Source organism: Aythya fuligula, chromosome 12, assembly GCF_009819795.1.
Source record: "Aythya fuligula isolate bAytFul2 chromosome 12, bAytFul2.pri, whole genome shotgun sequence".
Lineage (NCBI taxonomy): Eukaryota > Metazoa > Chordata > Aves > Anseriformes > Anatidae > Aythya > Aythya fuligula.
The window spans coordinates 10,550,396-10,568,475 of NC_045570.1; the positions used below are offsets into that span (position 1 = coordinate 10,550,396).

The 18,080-nt window shown below is 37.1% G+C and overlaps 3 protein-coding genes across 6 annotated transcripts in view; 1 reads left to right on the plus strand and 2 right to left on the minus strand.

Annotated features, from left to right (window-relative positions):
- CEP89 (centrosomal protein 89) overlaps positions 1–6,627 on the minus strand; it is a 26,634-nt gene extending 20,007 nt beyond the window's left edge. Inside the window, exons 1-7 of the mRNA XM_032195353.1 lie at positions 6,512–6,627; positions 5,369–5,475; positions 3,992–4,147; positions 3,191–3,392; positions 2,006–2,111; positions 1,287–1,315; positions 60–114 (exon numbers count right to left, since the gene is read on the minus strand). Of these exons, the coding sequence (XP_032051244.1) occupies positions 60–114; positions 1,287–1,315; positions 2,006–2,111; positions 3,191–3,392; positions 3,992–4,147; positions 5,369–5,475; positions 6,512–6,550 (694 nt within the window). The 5' untranslated portion in view covers positions 6,551–6,627. The remainder of the gene's footprint in view (positions 1–59; positions 115–1,286; positions 1,316–2,005; positions 2,112–3,190; positions 3,393–3,991; positions 4,148–5,368; positions 5,476–6,511) is intronic.
- Positions 6,094–15,613, plus strand: FAAP24 (FA core complex associated protein 24). 4 transcript variants are annotated; one of them, XM_032195357.1, is made up of 6 exons: positions 6,094–6,230; positions 6,830–6,976; positions 7,595–7,734; positions 8,067–8,219; positions 8,825–9,013; positions 14,154–14,520. In XM_032195357.1, exons 2-6 carry the CDS (start codon positions 6,865–6,867, stop codon positions 14,226–14,228), a joined length of 669 nt encoding a protein of 222 aa, XP_032051248.1. In that variant the 5' UTR covers positions 6,094–6,230; positions 6,830–6,864; the 3' UTR covers positions 14,229–14,520. The 4 variants fall into 4 exon arrangements, with proteins under 4 accessions (XP_032051248.1, XP_032051250.1, XP_032051246.1 ...); XM_032195359.1 differs by lacking the exons at positions 6,094–6,230; positions 14,154–14,520 and adding an exon at positions 15,545–15,613 and having other exon boundaries at positions 6,739–6,976; XM_032195355.1 differs by lacking the exon at positions 6,094–6,230 and having other exon boundaries at positions 6,739–6,976.
- The window catches only part of RHPN2 (rhophilin Rho GTPase binding protein 2), a 29,391-nt gene continuing 21,437 nt past the window's right edge, over positions 10,127–18,080 (minus strand). Inside the window, exons 10-15 of the mRNA XM_032195354.1 lie at positions 17,744–17,863; positions 17,399–17,593; positions 16,393–16,469; positions 15,537–15,683; positions 14,516–14,671; positions 10,127–13,167 (exon numbers count right to left, since the gene is read on the minus strand). Of these exons, the coding sequence (XP_032051245.1) occupies positions 12,916–13,167; positions 14,516–14,671; positions 15,537–15,683; positions 16,393–16,469; positions 17,399–17,593; positions 17,744–17,863 (947 nt within the window). The 3' untranslated portion in view covers positions 10,127–12,915. The remainder of the gene's footprint in view (positions 13,168–14,515; positions 14,672–15,536; positions 15,684–16,392; positions 16,470–17,398; positions 17,594–17,743; positions 17,864–18,080) is intronic.

The window sequence follows — 18,080 nt, forward strand, 5'->3', positions numbered from 1 at the left end:
TACACATGTATTCTTTAAAATGAAGATTTGTAGTAATGGCACAGAAAAATCAGAAATACCTGGGGATAGTGGAGGTTTCTCCCATATAAGATTTTCAGCTAATGCTTTTTCTTCCTAGCAGAGAAATTATAAAAAATGAAACAGTTTGCTCTAGCATTTATCTTTTCTGAAGTACACTGAACAGCATCTTCGCTGGAGAACTTAAGAAACAGAACTTTTGAAACAGTTTATTTTTTTTTAAGGTTTGATTTGCTACTGACAATATAAATCACTTGTCATTTGGCTATCTTAACATCTTTTTGTCACGTACCAAAGTCAGTCACTTTTGGATGCTTGAAACGGTATTTTCATTAGTTGTCAAAGACATACAGTTCTCACAAAATCTCATAACAGAAAAAATAAATAAAACAAATTTTCTTGACCTAACAGAACTGATATGGCTCCCTTGTTAGTTTGCATAGAATATTCTAGAATAGAACACTCTTACATGAACTGTCAGTCCATAATTGGGACTCAAGTATGTTGAAGTGTAAAACCCTATACAATAGTTTTGTTCTTCCTGTATTAGTTAAAGCACATATTTTTACAGTTTCAGAAAGTTCTTTCAACAGTAAATAATTTGTAAAAACAGCCTGTATTTATGCTAATACATTTACTCAGGTTGAACATGACTGACATATATTTTTATGAAACCACAGAGAAGTTCTGTAAGAATACAATGTCATGTGATTTAACATGCTGAAACACTGATGCCCAAATAAATAGAAATTCAAGAACAATTTCAAAAGAAAATATATGTTGTCAAGAATTTGAAAAAGGAAGAAACCAACAATGTTAGCAGTGGAAGGCCTGACCATTTTTCTAAGTAGTATTCCATGACATTGATGTGAGAAACCAAACTTTTGGGTATTCTTTTTCAAGCTCAGAAAAGCAGTCAGATGGGCCCAACTCATAAACTACATAAAAATCTGGTGAAGGCAAGCTCAGGAGAATTATCACTGACAGCTCTCTCTTTCTATAGAGGATGTCTCCCACTCTCACTTAGTTTCATTCTTTCACATGAGGAACAAGAGCATTTTTTGTTATTTTTAATAAAACCCACACCCAACTTTTGTGTGGTCTACACACCTATATGATGGGGATTTTTCAAAAGGAATGACTGACATACAAGAATGCCTAAAGGAAACATTCCCTAGTGACAATAAGTTAGTTTTCTTTTACGTGGATTGTAAATTGTCAGCTAACAGCACCAGAATGCATCACAAATGAACCTTCAAAAGTCTTACCTTTAAATTCAAGCCAAGATGTTTGTTTTCTGTTAAAGAAAAACAGATCTTTCAGTCAATTAAGAATGAAAGCATTAATAAGTCTGTAAATTACAAGGGTACATACAGATATTTTAGTACACATATTACATACTGTAAATAAATGTGAGAAAGTCCTTGAGGCTCCAGCCCCATTCATGGTATATTAGAATATTGATGTGATACCTTACTTTACCTCTCACACTGTATAGATACAATTAAGGAAGAAATTAAGTTGTATTATCAAAAAAAAAAAAGTTCTTCTAGCTGATTTTCAGACATAAACATGTCTTCAAGAAAAATTAATATGAATTTTTTTTTTAATCTCCTTAACAGTAATAGCTTCTGGTACTTCTTGGGTACTTTCTTCCATTTTTTGAGCATAGTTACACTCCAATAGCTTCCAGAGTATAAACTGGATTGATCCTGGTACATAGATCAACAGAAACATAGTAGCTATACTGGACAAAACTGAGCTCATTATTTTTTGTTGTCTTTTAAATGCACCTGATTGTTAGTGGATGTTTAGGAATTTCAGTTTGATTGCAGATTTTCAATTTTCTCTAACTACTAAAAGTGGCACTTTAATGGCATTTCTTTGTCTGCCCTTTTTAAAAGGAATTTATCATTTGTCATATGGTACTAATAAATCTAGTTTGTTCAAAAATTGTTTTTCCCTTGTCTTAAGTAAGCTTATTTACCTTCTGTTTGCACATTTGACTCATCCACCTGCATGTGAAACTCAGTTTCATGAGACGATGTTTCTTTCTTCTCAGCATTATTACTAGGAGGTAGTGGAGTCTCTTCCTGTATAAAAGACAAACAAGTCTATCTAAATCATAACACTGTCGAAATAGCCTATGCCCAAATGTCTTGATATTGAAGTTTTCATACAGATAATGTCTTGGTCACATTCAGAATTGTACTTCAAAATTTTAAGATAATAAAATATACACTTTTTTGGCTTTAGGACTATACATAATTAAAATCTAACCCTTACTGTGATCAGCAGGAGGTAAAGAACTATGATAATCGTCTAATCTATCCCAGGGCAATATTCCTTGTCATCTTATTTAGTCAAAGAATTGATGAAGTTATCTTTTTGCTTGTTGTGTCATATCTAAACCTACTTTTTAAGAAAAATGGGTCATTTATCTACCACATCACAGTACATGAGGAATTCATGAATAATTTTTAGCCTTGTCTTAGCTGTTTTTCCCTGTTGATTGCATAGCAGCATCCCTCCCTTTTTCCCCCCCTCCTCTCCTCTAACTGATTACTGTCCCTTCACCTAGGTGTGTTTTCCAATTCCTTTCACATACACGGCATTTTATTGCTTCTCAGCTACTCAGTTACTTATTCCTGTTTGTTGGAACACATTGGACAGGCATGCAAACTGAACTTTAGATGTGCCTTAACTGTCTTAAGCTGCTTCCACGCTGTAACATGGAAAAATCCACTGGTCTTCAAGCCACAAAGTCATTTCTTTTGATTCTGAATGTTCCCATCCCTATGAGGGTCACTGCTCCTTAGCACAATACTGAATCAAGAACTAAGCTTTCACCATACATAGAAGTTCCAAGTGCATTTAACAAAATATGTAAGTGTCATGCTCAAGATGAAAGTATCAGATGTTTCATAAGATTAAAACACATACTCTCATTAAGTTTATAGTAAGAGCCACACTACCAGTGATTTCCTATTAAGTTCCTAATAATCAGAGATAGAGAATCTGTAAGGATCAACAAACAAACCTATCTTAGTATAAAGGTAACTGAATCATAAAAACATATAAAAATTGAATAAATGCATAAACATTAAGAATATTTAGAAATATTTAATATATTAAAACGCAATAAAAGAATTAACTGATTTGAAAATCCTACCTTTTTATTTTTGCAAGGAACAGCATAAATAGCATTGTTGCTAAAGCTTTCTTCCCTTTTCTCATTACTCTGAGAGCTGGACTCTTCCTCTTTATCAGGATCTGAAGGATAGGTATCCATGTCCTCATCCTCACAGCAATTGCCTGATATTTCTAAGGACTGCAGAGGAGATCTGTCACTACCATCAAGTTTCCAGTTGGGCCTGCAAGTAGAAAGCAGTATAAAGCTTGCTTCAGTGTTGCTTACTCTTCTGAAAAATAAATGTTTGTAAAGTAGAACCATCAATCTGAGAATATACACAGGTCCAACAGCAGAAGCAAACAGACATGTAAGCTTCTTTGGCTGCAAACAAAGTACCTAACCTACGCAATACACTTCAAAATAGACAATTAGCACTACATTTACTTCTTTCGCTTACAGAAAGCGCCACACCAGAGATCAAAGGTTGCCAATTCTACAGTAAAAGTAGACTAAATTTTGCACAAAGGAATTACCTGACAAACAATTCAGATGATTCTCCAGCATTTAACTTCTTGTATAACTGATAGGCATTTAGCAGAAATAATGCATGTTTTTACTTGCTGTGCAAACCAAGTCTCGCTCTGAGGACTGTGTGCATGACATCACTTTATGAGAAATGGAATAAGAACTGTAGACATTTTAGACTCTATTTATGATGTGGTAAGAAAAATGGTTATAACACTCAGAGTTTAATTAGTTTTCAGTAATTCTTGGGTAAAAATATCTAATTGGCACATTTTATCTCTAATTTAAGATATCCAAACAGAAAGTATATGTTACCCCATTCTGAGCTCTGTGACTGTTGCATATGGCTCAAAGCACTCTTGTTCCACATAGGTGGAATCACTTTCCGAAAGTGATCGCTGCCGAGGCTGAGGAATAGCAACAGTGCGCCCTGTTAGTGTTGTTGCAAGGATAGCTGCTGCTAAAGCAGATCTGGAAGAAAAAAGAAAAAAGCAATGAAACTACTGATGTTGTCTTCACATTTCATATCCTCTTCCACTGCAGAATGTCTTCACTATTTAAGCAAAGCAAAAAGTTCAAAGTTAACATGCATAAGCAACACAAAGTGCTAAGGGACTAGTTTTTAACTATCAACTCCCAAAGTAAAGCACAAAATCAGGTGTGTTCTCAAGGCAGATATCAAAGAGTACAAGTACCTAAATCAAATGCATGAAAATAACAATGAATATACTGAGTTATATTTCCAAAATTAACACCAGTAATTTATAGTATTTAGCATTCACTTCAGTCATAACAATAGTTATGTGGCACACTGAAAAAGCGTTTAATATTCTGCTATTTTGTTTTCTAGTTCCTGTTATCCCCTACTCCGAACCTTTTACTGATGACTGAAGCTGTTCATAGATCCTAGAGCACTGCAAACTAGGACAAACGTAAGTAGACAGAAGCGCCTATTAGTGGGATGATGCAGAGCAGAGAGAAGCGCAAGATGAAGAGGGAAAGACAAATGGGAACAAAGATTAAAGAAGAGAAATGGTAGGGACTGTAACAGGAATGACAACAAGTGGAGGTCAAAAAAAGGAAGAAGAAATTAACTAGAATTAACTAAGAATGTTATATACTAGAAAGACCATAGAAAATAACCAGAATTTAACTAAATATAGAGAAAACATATAGAGAAAAGAAAAACTCCATGAAACTACAAATGAAAAGGAAAATATATTTGTATTTTCACTTTGTGTAACTTGGCTGTATAGCTAATTCAAATCTAATCCAACATGGTTTTCTATACAAGTTTTTAAGTCTTCTTTTTTTTTTTATATGCAATAAAATGGCAGAATAGTAACATTAAACTTCTGCTCTTCTAACAAGCAAAAATTTCTAAACTCACTAGCTCTGCTACACTCTAGCACCCAAATTAAAAACAGCCCTAGCATTAAAAAATCAATTTGTCATCTTTCTAATAAGTTACATATTCATAAAAGTAACTGTTCTAATTACTTGGCTTGCTTACGTATGGGAGGAAAATAGGCATCTTTACAGTTCAAAGAAGGGAACTGCTCTAATTTAAAAATACATTCTGTTTATGAAACAGCTTATGCAAATGCTACAGCAAGGACATGCAATTCTTCTCGTCATATTTTTCTAGTATGCTATTGCAATCGATGAAACAAAAAACAACTCAAAACCTACCTGGGCCTTTCTGGAGAAGGGTTTGGACTACGAGGGGGAGGGGTGCGGGGAACTGCAGGTTTAGGAGCTATGGTAGCAGCAGGGACCAGGCCATGAGCTATATGTTTCTAAACAATTTAAAATAAAATTAGTTGATAATGACTTTAAGGATCACAATGAAGTACAGAACCAAACATGCACAAAAACTAACTATACAAAATAATATAAAAGGGAAGAACATTTACATGCAATTAATGTAAACAGAAGACAGAATGATTTTAAGTATAACTTCAGAACGTGTATGAATAGTTGCTAGTGAAGGTTAGAAATGTAATTTATGTAAGACCCATGACTGTAGGTTCTCTACCCATTACGTCACTATCCACAAAATTCAGTTTCTTAAGGACTGGTCTGTTTTTGTGTACACACACAAGAAAAAACATACTATAAATCAACTTTTTTCAGAAGATTTGAATCTAGTTTCATAATAATATTATTCCCTCTCTTGTACAAAGGGTTTGTAAGTCAGAGGTAATCCTCTGTTGCACCAATATGAGATGAAAACAAACAAACAAACAAAAAACAACTATCACTAACAAGTTTTAAGGGTCTTAACAGTTCATTTAGCCTGAAACGGGGTTAAAAAAAATCTTGGGGAGTTTTTAATCAGCAAACCCAATACTTTTTTTTTTTTTTTTTTTTAAAAAAAAAAAGGATGTTGGTGAGTGCCAGCAGAGAAAAAAAGGTGCCAGCACTCCCCACAGCGAGTGCTCTGAGAAGGGCCACAGAGCAGCGCAGGCTGGGACGAGCTCTGGAGATGGGGGCTCCGCGACCTCCCCAGGCAGTTCCAGCGCTGGACCACCTCACAATTTTTACAAATGAGGTAAATTTTATATTTGAATCCGCGCCCACCGCCTCTGATGCCCGCTGCAGGCACCAGCACACGCTAGGCGCCAGCCGTAACCGCTGTGAGGGGCGAGGCGGGCGCCGGGTTCCCGCCGTTTCTCCTCAGAGCCCCCCGGGCGCCTCCCGCCGCAGGACGGCCCCGGCCGGCCCGGAGCGGCTCCGCCTCAGCGGGGCGCTGCCCGCAGGCCCCGCACCCGGTACCGGGCCGCCCTCGGCTCCCCCCGGCCTCGCCCCGCGCCCCCCGCCCCGGGCACTCACGAAGGGGCCCCGCCGCCCCCTCCCGAGGCGCAGCGGCATCGGGGCACCGGCACCGGGACGGCCCCGGGCGCTCCTCCGGTCGCTGCGGGCCTGCTACCAACAGCCCCGCGGATTCGCCGCCGCTGGGCGCTCCCCAATCGCCGCGCTCCTTGCTCGGCCGTAGCGACCGAGCGGCGGCGGGCCTGCCGCCCCCTGCCGCCCCCTGCCCCGCAGTGCGGCCTGTGGCAGAGCGCCGCGTCTTCTCGTGACCTGTAGCTTTAAAAAAGCTTGGAACAGGCTTACAGCCTTCCTTTTTGTTATTTTTATTTTTTTAAACAGGGTGTAACTGCTGCTGAAGAGCTCCAGGCGGTGTAATGACAACAAAAGCGAACTTTCCTGCGGCAGCGGGATCCGTGGTGGTCCCCTATGGGCACGTGGTTGGGAACGAGAAGTGGAGAGGGTCAGAGATAGCCCAGCGGCTGCAAGGTAAGCACGAACAACTCAGGGGGAAAAAAGCAAAAACCTAAGGCGAAGCAGTCCCTCTGCTGCCCAGTGCTGTTGGATTGGCTGGGACACGCTTTACTCTCAGACTGGGGCCGTATTTGTGCAATAATCCATGGTAGCAAGCTGAAAATTCTGTACCTGTGATTAATCCTGTCATAGCTGCCGAGCAGTGTAGAGGGGAAGAACTGACTGCTGCTTGGGAGCCACAAGCAGTGAGTGCGAATTCACCACTGTGAATGTGCACCGCCACTGAAATCCCTCGAATTTGTACAGATACTGGGGTAGTGCTTTCACTGGCTGGCAAACTGAAGGTGATGCTGTCAGAAAAGTGTGGGAGGTTTTATTCAAGTCCAGAGTTTATCAAGAAGCTATCTGGAATCTGCACTGTCGAAGTGCTGTTAGTTGGCATTTTCAAAGGCATCATGCAGTACTTTAGGTTGCTTGTGCTGGCCTTGCTTAAAAAAAGAAAAACTTGACAATCAATTTCACTTTCTTTAGAAGCCAACAGGAACTTTGACACATTAGGAAGGTTGTGCTGTTAAAGTACAGTAGTTAAAAAAATATAATTGCATTTTTTTCTTTTAATGTTCTCATGTTAAGGGAAAATTAAGCTCATTTTTGAAGATGGCTTGGGACTCGTGGACTTTCATCTTTCAAACAAAATTTGCATTTTATACATTTCTGAAGCAGACTTGGTTGCAGGAGATGACTTCAAACGAAGATTGGTTCGGTTTAGGAATGTAAGTAACACATAAAGAAAAAAAGTTTCCAAGTGGAACTCACCTATTCTGTGCTTCTGAAAACATTCTTCATGTGCTCTTCAAATTCTACAGGAGCTAAAGTTGTGTCATAATTTGACACAACTTTTTTTCAGTGAAAACTGAAAAATTACAAATCTATGTAATAGTACTTTACTGAACTCCAGTACTGTTGCTGCAACTTCTGTTCTTCCTCTGATTTGCTTTTAGGTAAATTAACTCATACACGACAGGAGTTTGCTCTGTGCTGCATTGCATCAGCTTGCCGTTAACAAGGACTTTCTTTTTTCCCCTGCCTTCCCTTTCCAATACAGGCCAACAGTCTTGGTGGAATTGTAATTGTCGAGAGGACTCAAATAAGCGACCAGTACTTCATAGCAGTGCAAAAGCTTGTTGTGCTAGAACTCGGAATGGTGCTGCTTCCTGTGGCAAATCAAGCAGAAGCTTCTCAACTTATTACTCAGCTGGTAAGTTCCTATATTAGTGGAGAAGCACTTACTAAGCTATGGGAGGAGAATTGCCTATTTTTCCCTACAATCATCACCTGTGTTCAGAAAGAATGGGTGTGATCTTAAAGGAACACATAGTTTTGTTGGGGATTGTAAGGAAAAAAATATCCTGTGACAATAGTAAGGTAGAACAGTTCAGTGGGAGGAGGAAACAGAGGGGAAAAAAAAAAGAACTAAGTACTGGATTATATATATCTTTTGTATTTGATGAAGCACTGAGATGCCACTGGACAGCACTAAGCAATTCTTTAAGTCATCTGTCAAAACCAACTTGTGATTGTTGTTTAGTCTCAGGCTGAGGAAACTTCTTACAGTGATTACGTCAAATAGGTAACAAAATAACTGTTTTAGTTCATGGGATTTTTTAAGAAACTCTTAGATTTCCTAGTGAGGCTTTGTGGATTTGCATCTAAACCCTTGAGGGCACAAAGGTGAGGGGCAAGGATGTTTGTTTCTCGAACTTCCTCGTGATTGCATTGAAATTGTAAAACCTACTTTAAAAACCAAAAGCAGAACTCCAGCAGAGGGCGCTCGGTATCGCCGATGGTTTGGTTTTGTTTCAGGTCCGTGAACAAAGTAAGGATCACAACAGTAACCCCTTTCTTCGTAAACAATGCTCTCAGCTGCTAGAGCCATCCGTATTTCGGACTGTGCAACAAATTCCAGGAGTTGGGAAAACAAAAGCTCTGCTTCTACTGCAGCAATTTGGAAGCATCCACCGGCTTTGTAATGCATCTGTTGAAGAGCTTGAGGTAGTAGTTGGACAAACGGTAGCACAACAAATCCACACATTCTTATGTTCCTGACCTGTGTAGCATTGTTTTGGAAGACAAGACTGCTTCTGTTATTGTGAAGTCTAAGATTGTTTTTAATGATCACATACAATGGTAACTTCCATAATCCTGGTAACAACCAGAGGGTGTTGAGTAATTCTCTAGAGTTTACTTCCTCTTTACCACTGCTCTGGTTGTGTAGACTGAGCTGTGAAAACTACCTTGGAAAAGGGACTGGGACGTGTCTTACATCCATCTTTAAAAAAAAAAAAAAAAAAAAAAAGAGAGAAAAATACGTTTTTTCCTCCTGTGAATGCTGAAAACAAGGTAATCTGTCCACATACATCTTCCAGAAATACCACCCAGGTGTTAACAGTGTTTATTTATTTAGAGTACATGCTACAATCTAGCATTCGCCTATCTTTCAGTAGAATAGATTGTCTTCTCAGTAGCTAGAAATATGAGAGTTAAAATGCTTGTAAAAAAAAAGTACGTCTTTCACCACCTTTTTTTTCTCTCTCCAGGGAGTATTTATAACGAGCTGGGGGACAGATATTAGTCTATCATGACATCACTCTAGTTATTAAAACATTTTTTACAGTAGCTAGTAATATGCTAACTTTGTATTGATTATTTTTTTCCTTAAATTACATCATCCTAACACTTAACACTGCAGTTTAGGTAAGACTTCAATTGTTTTATAGTTGAATTCTAAGGTGAAATTGTTTCTACAATCCAGAAAACATGGAATACTCAAAAGAAATGCTTACTAACTACAGTTTCAGATTACCTTTTTTCATCCAAATATAGCACTTATTTATAGTCAGTTGTATGTAATAAACATACATGAAGTTGATTACTCTTTGTATACCCCTCATTCTTTAATGGGAGCGTGAGTTTATGTATTAGTGCGTGTATAAAAACAGTTACAGCTTACAGCAAAAGTCATCACATGCATCCTCCCTAGAACTGTGCCTTATTTTGTAGAAGTTTGAGATAGAGATGAATTGTAAATCCAGATGACAGCGCTAGTGTGATGGTGATGCAGTTACATTGGTTATTAGATAAGTTTATGCAATTAATGACAGTAAATTTTTTAAGACTTTTTAAAATTTAGATTTATTGTACTGTACAACTTCAGACAAGCACAATAGAGTATAATGATTACTTCATGTCACAACCAGAGAGAGAACGCAGCTCTTGCTATCAAAGTTATTGCAGCTTGCTTAAGCTGTTCGTTTCTAAATGTCTTTGTAAGAGGGAACTTTTCAAACTTCACTTGATGTAACCTCCCCCTGTGGTGCTTCATGGTAAAACTTACCATTTATAACTTGGGAGTTTCTTTGGAAAGTGCTACCGGAAAACATCTTTGACTACACTAACTAACTTGTTTCTCTGGGTCCTTCTTCAGTCCACAAGTTGTTAACAAACTTACTTCATTGCGTAATACTTCCACTATTAATCTTTTTCAAGAATTGTGTAGTGGATGGGTTTTCCTGACATACTTTTTATTTTAAATGATAGCCAATTCAGTAAGGATAAAAATTTTTGCTTTATGCACTCATTAAGGTGGTGTTAAAAGTTCTCACTACTTGGGTTTCAGATCACAGCAGGAAGGCAGTGGAGCAGGACTTTCAATTCTCATTTGTAAACTAAAAAGCAGCAAATAATAGAGCCTTGGCACCTCTGTAATCAAGCTAATCCACCAGTGAACAGCAGACAGATCTGCTTCTTATACTGATTCCTTACTTGGGACCTAAATATACTTGCAATTTGGCCATTAAATATTTACTGAATGGTAAACATCAGAATATCTAGAACTATAAAACAAGATGCTGTTTTCTTACAATTAGGGAATACTTAATTTTCATTACAAATCAAGGTATGTTGCTATCAATATTGCAAGGTAAACACAAAAATGCCTTTGTACAATTTCAAATGCCCACTTGTTCACTACATTAAATACTTTTAATTAAAACTAGTAAGTAGTAGTACTGAAAGAGTTATAGGCTGAAATACTGAACCATTGCAAACCTTTACTTTTTTAGGCTTTTATAGTACCCCTATATATTACATCTGTTTGGAAATGTATTACAAATATGCTTAAATCAAAATAAGAATCTTTAACAGAGTAACTTGCTTTGAAATTAGCATTTGTCTTATGTTAGCTATTGGCTACCACTCACTGTAGAATGAATCTTGAATTAGCTGTTAGAAAATAGTAAATATATATTTGTACAGTACTTCATGTGATGATGGGAAGGGAAAGGCAGTTAACCATGCAGCTGAGAAACATGAGAGGGAAAGATACTTGCAGAAAGACTATCACAGGGAGCTGAGAGGAGAGGAACAATGAACTAGAAGGAAGTTTGTGTTTCTTTGCTAGGGATTTCACTAGCTGGATTATAACTTTCCCCAGCTTTGCAAAGTAACTATCTTCTCTGTGGAATACTAGGTATCAGGCTCTTGCATTGTATCAGTATATGACTGCTGCTGGTGTTTAAGAAAAAAAGTGCTACTACAAATACACACGAGGAGTATTAACTACTAAGGACAGATTAGTCACAAGTCACATAATTGTTTATGCAACTCTTATAGGAAAACTCTAGAAATGTGTTAGTATTCCTTGTAAGGAAGCAAGCGTAATACTAGTTTGTAAGTTTCTCTACTTTACAATATACACTTGCAAGTAAGATAAATTTCTATGCCTTTTTAAGGAGCATTACAGAAGTATGCAAAGAGATGTAAATACTCAAAACTTTTAAGTTACATTTTACTGTCCAAGCTGTAGCAGAATCAAAAAGCCACTACTAAATTGCAGCATTTGATTTTTATTTTTAAATAAATCATTAACATATTTACACCTATTATGTAAGAAACTAAAAATGACAACTTTGAAGCTTATACGCAGACACAAACTTTCCCATTATTTTAAGTTTTGAGTATCAAACAGCACATATCTACTCTGTAGACAGCAACATTAACTAACACTAGTGTTAGTTCTTCCTCTTAAGATTTTATAAGCACTTTTTTATTTTGAAGGTATCACCACAATTTACATACTCTTGATCAATATACTGGAGAATGTAATTTTTAAGATTTGTTCCACAGGTATCAATTTTATCAGGACTAATAAAATACCAATCTTAATGTAACTAGGTTAAATAACTTCAAGTTTGGAATAAAGCCTTTTTTTCAATAATCCCATAAAGTAGCTCTTAAAATGAAAGCTAAATCAGGAAAAGAACAGAGTCAAACTCTTTTGTAGTCTAAAAGATCATTTGACTTCTAAGCCCTCTAATTCTTTTCCCGAGTTAACTATTCCACAGAATACACCTAGTACTCTCAAAGAGAATGTCTATATATAAAAACCACAAGTCTGTTACACTACCTTTTGGCAAAGGTTAGTTTTTTTTCTGAATAACATTATTCTCTCTCCTTTGCTGTTTAAGATAATTCCATAAAGTAGTGTGAAGCAATTTATATCAACTCTAAACTTTTACAGCAAAATCATCAGTGTGCCACCTATTGTTTTGCATGCAGCATTGTTTGTAATAAATAAGTCTATAATAGTTACAAAAAATTAGTTATAATGTATTTTGGAATTCCAAAGGAATCCAGTCTCCGTATAAGAAATTCTTTCATCTACAAAGTGTTATTCTACACCTCCCAAACCATTTTGTTCTAACATTCAAATCTTACTCAAGTTTTACAGTTTTTGCTAGCCTCTGATCTTCATAGTGGCTCAATACACAGCAAGTAAAGTCAAGGGCATTTGTCTAAGTTTATACAAGTGTATATATAAGGATAACATCGATCAACATATTTTATATACATTTTCAAAGGAAAAACCTTCATGTTAACGGATCCTTCTGAAAACTTCAGTACAATGAACTTTCTGTATTCAGAAGTGCAAAAGGAGAAAGCTTTTTCTTAGTTTGAGAACTTCCAGCCACAGCAGAAGGAAGGCAGAGGGTGCTTGCAGCTTTCTGTCTATTTTTAGTTCCCCAACTTAGAAAAGGCAGTTTCAGCGGGGCCTTCTTGGTCTGATCAATCTTATCTTCTTCCATGGCTAAACAGATTAGGGAGTATGTCTTCTGCATTCCCACAGAATATGTTGCACTCTTACTATGCTACAGGAAGAAAAGAATCGTAAGAATCAGTCAATAAATAGGTCAAAAGTTTGAAGATAAGATTATGGTGCAAATAGTTTTCAAGGCAGACAATGGCAAGATTTCTGTGCTAATTATGTAATAATCGAACACAAAGTCCTTCAGTGTGCAGGATTCTGGTATTTTGCTCAAGTAGACTTCAGAGGTATACTATGCAAGTGTAAAGGGACTTGTGAATCTGTAACAACACAGCCTGTGTAAGTTAAATTGGAAGCCAGTAAGTGCTGTATGACGTATATGGTAACCTTTCCACACAGTTTGAGTATGTTGTTCTTGCACAAATCTCTCAAGGTGAGTTTTTGGTGTCCTTGGAGTCCAGAAAGTCTTAAGAGTTTGTTTTGTTAAACACCCATGAACAAGCTCAGTGTTGATTGCAGCTATTACAACAAAAGCTACTGTAGAATGTTCTTTTGGGTTATCTGGAAGGCACAGCCCTCTCCACCTTATCTTAGCTGTGTCTGATTATATTCTAGCCTTTCATTTCCTGCAGCAGCTTGGAATGGCAAGTTTGCAATTCCTTATATTGAGTAAGGAAAATGAACTTAAAACAAGAAAACCCAGTGGCAGTAAGGGCACCTTGATCACTTCTAAGGCAGCAATAATTCAGTGCCTAAGCTTGCCAGGGAATGCTAGAAGCATGAAGCAGTGGATTTAGCTGAACTACATGTTCTTTCACGCTACAAATAATTTTTTTTTTTTTTTTACAGCTTAACATTTTTGAATCTTGTGATCAATTTTCCCTAGTCTAAAGCTTCCACAGCAGTTTAGTAACTAACTATATAGTTAAAGTTCATCAAAATAAAACCAAACACATACATTACATTAATCTGTGAATTCTTCTACACTTACAGATCATTTGCGTTAACAGTGAATAGAAAACGAGCATGTCTTGGATGCCCTACTGTATTCTATTAATGTTTCATTGGGGCTTTTCTTCTGCTGAACAGGATGATAACCTTCTTTATTCTCTGCGACAAGTTAGGGGAAAGTTAAATATGCCATGGAATTTTTACTGCAAATAAATTAAGATGTTCGACTAACAACAACCTGCCAACAACAAAAAACACAACCCCAAGCCATTCTTATGCACACAGACTGCACTATAGCATGGTAAGCCATGATGCAAATTCAACTCATTTTAAACGCACTGCTTAAAACAGAACGCATGGCTAAACACTTCATATATTCAGTGGTGAAGGTGGGATATCTAACTGTGTGAAAGTAAACATAATCAAGGATTGAAGCCAGGAAAATATAAGAAAAAAAACAATCATATCAAATCTGTAAATGTATTTGCCTCGTTACCTACCATAGATGCTGTTGTATCTTGGCAACTGATAACCTCAAACTCAATGGGCTGCTCTCCCACGCTTTTGAATTTTTCCAGCACCTCATTTACTCCAAGCCATTTGCAATCCACACCACCAACTGAAACAATGTAATCGCCTTCTTTTAGGCCCACCGACTGTCAAAAGATTTCATACAGGTTACAATCTGGAATTATAAAGCTGTATAAAGTGTTTTTGTCATCATGCAGTATCTACCCCAAAGGCATTTCCTTCTTAGAAGCCATGAAACCACTGTCTAGCCAGACATGTGGAACAAAAGTGTATAACTAGGATAAAAACATGCAAATATCTCAATTATACAAGTTACCTCCTTTGTGGAATTACCGTTGATAAATATGATTCTAGTATGCTCATAGCTTGTTTTATGTCCTTTTCACTTTTCTCTGAAGTGAAACCTGGTTTTGCTGCCCTGTTATGTTCCATGAGGTATTTTCTCCAGTTTTCACTTCTATTTCTTTAATATTTTCAACTGTACTTATGTGCTTGCTTCTGCCTTTGCTATAGCTAAGCTATGCTCATCTCTGTATGTTGTTTTATCCCCTTCTTCCCAAAACAAGGGCAGTATATTAGAAGCCATTAAAACATACTTTCCCCTCATTTTTCTTTGGCACATGCTAACCTCCCTTCCTGATACTCATCCTTATTGTAGCTACTTTCTAGATTCTATGTTCCTTCTAACTTCCTGAATGAGATGGGGGATAACACACTTATTTTATGTTTTGGATTTTCTACCTATTAAGTGTCAACAGAGGAAGAAATCTACCGTACTTTAATATGATGTCAGGGATACGAATACTCTAACATCTAAGGTGTGTATGTAGCAATAAAAACTTATTCAGATTGTATGAATTAACTACAATGACATACACTAGAACTCAATAAATATTCCATACACCAATATCAACAAGCTAGAATTGCATTTAAAAGACTGTACTGGTAGGGTATGAAGATAAATCATTAATATTGCACCAATCTACTTACTGCTGCAGAGCAAGCCGGATCAAGACAATAAATCTGTACAGGTGAGCCTCCTTTAAGGCTGAATCCCAGCTCTCCTGCTTCACAGTGGAAACGAATGGTACGTGGAGCTGTCCATCTCTGCTTGGCTGAGAACACTGACAGTGGGCCCTGGAAGTAACACAGCGTATTATGGTTTACTGTCATTTGTAAGTAGGCATTTCTATTTATTTATTTATTCATTCATTTTAACTCAGGTTAACTTCCAGCTAATTCCATGGAAACGGAACTGAGATTTATCCCAGAAGTGCTCAGCTCTGCTTCAGGGCTGTTCAGGTGACACTTCAAACAGAGCAGGATGAGAGCAACTGCCAAGCTGTTCTGAGATTAGTCTGCAGACTCCAAGGTCCTATGTTACTCCATTTTGGAGGAGATAAACTGATTCATGAAACACCACGTACTCTGATCCTAACCAGAACTCCCCATTCCCTTTGCCCACTGACAGACACAGACACCTGAAAGACTGGTTTGGTAGCATGCAATGTTATGTATTCTGCCTGCCCATTTCCTGATACCACTTGTTTCTCCTCACCTTTGAGTTGTATGAAACTATCTATTGAAACTTCGTGAGACTTTTATGAAGCTTATCAAGAATGAATGTTGTGCAATGCCATATAAAAAACAGCACTCTTATTCTTTGCTGGTTTCAAGCCTCTAAAGCTAGGATTGATCTCTCTAATAACTTCTGAAAAAATAGTTACTACAGAATACGGCATCTCTCTCCCCTCCTCCCCCCAAAAAAAAGCTAAAATACTTGTGTCACTTCCCTCATTTTAGAATGAATTTAGAAATGACAGAGGTCGTTAGGCATGTTACATACCAATCTGTGAAAGAAGTCTTTCACTTTCACCTTGGAAAATTGAGGAGTGATTGTTTCTACTTTATGCTCTGTTTTAGCTAAAACAAAAAGAAAAACAAATTAATTTTCTCTTGAGTATTAGTTAAAATACATACTACACTGTATTTTTCTTGCATTCTAAGTTAGATACAAATTTATCCTGAATTCTTATAAGGCTATAGAAAAACTCATTTGTTTGGAGATTCACATCTCTATAGAAAGACATGTTTCTGAATCACATTAAAAGTGTCTTCAGAAATCATGGTATCAGTGCAGAAAGCTTAATCCATCCAAACAACACTATGACATTCCCCTCTTCCTATGTATACATATACATATATCTGTGTAAGATTAGCAAAGTACTTACAAACGTCTGATTTATATTGAAATAAGTTAGAGAAATTGTTTAATAGTCATATCTGAATGAAAGCATACACATGTATGCAGATGTCATTCTGTAAGTACTTCCGTGATCCTACATGCAAATATTTTACAACACAACAGATAATAAAAGCACGCTATTGCTACTGTTGCTGGTAGCTCTTAACTGATCTTCTAACACCACCTTTTTTCATCTCCTTCAGGCATATCCATTACCTACCCTCCTGTTCTCTTTAAAGTCTTCAATAGATCTGTGTACCTCTCATTAAGTTGACTCATTAGCATGATCCAAAGATTATTCTATTAGTCCCTTAAAAGGAGTCATCATAAGACACTTTCAAGTTATATATACATTACTTCAGAAAAATATTAATACTGATTAATGGAGAAAAAATTAGGATCATATTTAAAAAGACAGAAAAGTCATCTTTAATCAATCAGGAAGGCTGGGTTGCCTAATTGAAAGCACAGTTAAAAGGCTGCATTTTTCAGATGGGAAGAGGAAAAAGGGTAGCCCAGCAATACCTGAAAATAGGACTCTTAATTGACTTAATTTGGGCACTAGATTATTGTTTAGATACCCTTTTTGCTAGCTGTGGATACTTACGAAGGATATCTGGAGTCTGGATTAGACTGAGAAAGTCATCTTCCTTCTCCTGCTGAGCATATTTGAGAAGTGAGCGCTTATGTGCGGCTGTCAGAACCTCCTGAAGAACATCAATGTTCCGAAGCTTTTTGCACAAACCACAGACTCTTAGAGCTTCTTCATGGTAAACAACAGCTTTGCGTAAGTGTGCTTTCCCTGAAAAAAAAAAATTTAAACTGTTGGTTGTCTTCCACAGAATAAATAAAGGATTGTTTTCATTTTTTCACAGAATGGTTGAGGTTGGAAGGGACCTCTGGAGATCATTTGGTCCACCCACCCCCTGCCAAGCAGGAAACTGTCAGTTACCTAATTGTTTTCTCTGAACTTTGTCCTTTAAAACAGTGAGAGCCATCAGTCCTTCCGGCATGTAGTCATACAACTGGGACAGGGCTTTTTCCTGCTGATCTTCATCATCACTGGACTGCACTATAGGAATGGATATAGAACATTAGCCATCGCACATCTCTTGGCACCTTGTTCTTTCAGAGTACTGTGCAACAGTTACTACTTTCTCTCCAAACACAGATATTTTTACATATATACACTGACATAAATTTCACATTTCTAGGACTTTTATCAGTATGCAAGAAATGCTTAAAGCCAGAACATAATCACAAGAATTAAACAACTTAGTAGCATATAA

Excerpts from the sequence above, each read along its gene's own strand:
- FAAP24 (XM_032195357.1), top strand. The coding sequence starts at position 6,865 with ATGACAACAAAAGCGAACTTTCCTGCGGCAGCGGGATCCGTGGTGGTC. Across the intron at positions 8,220-8,824 it reads CTCAACTTATTACTCAGCTG|GTCCGTGAACAAAGTAAGGA; the intron begins GTAAGTTCCTAT and ends GTTTTGTTTCAG. Across the intron at positions 9,014-14,153 it reads CATCTGTTGAAGAGCTTGAG|GATGATAACCTTCTTTATTC; the intron begins GTAGTAGTTGGA and ends TCTGCTGAACAG.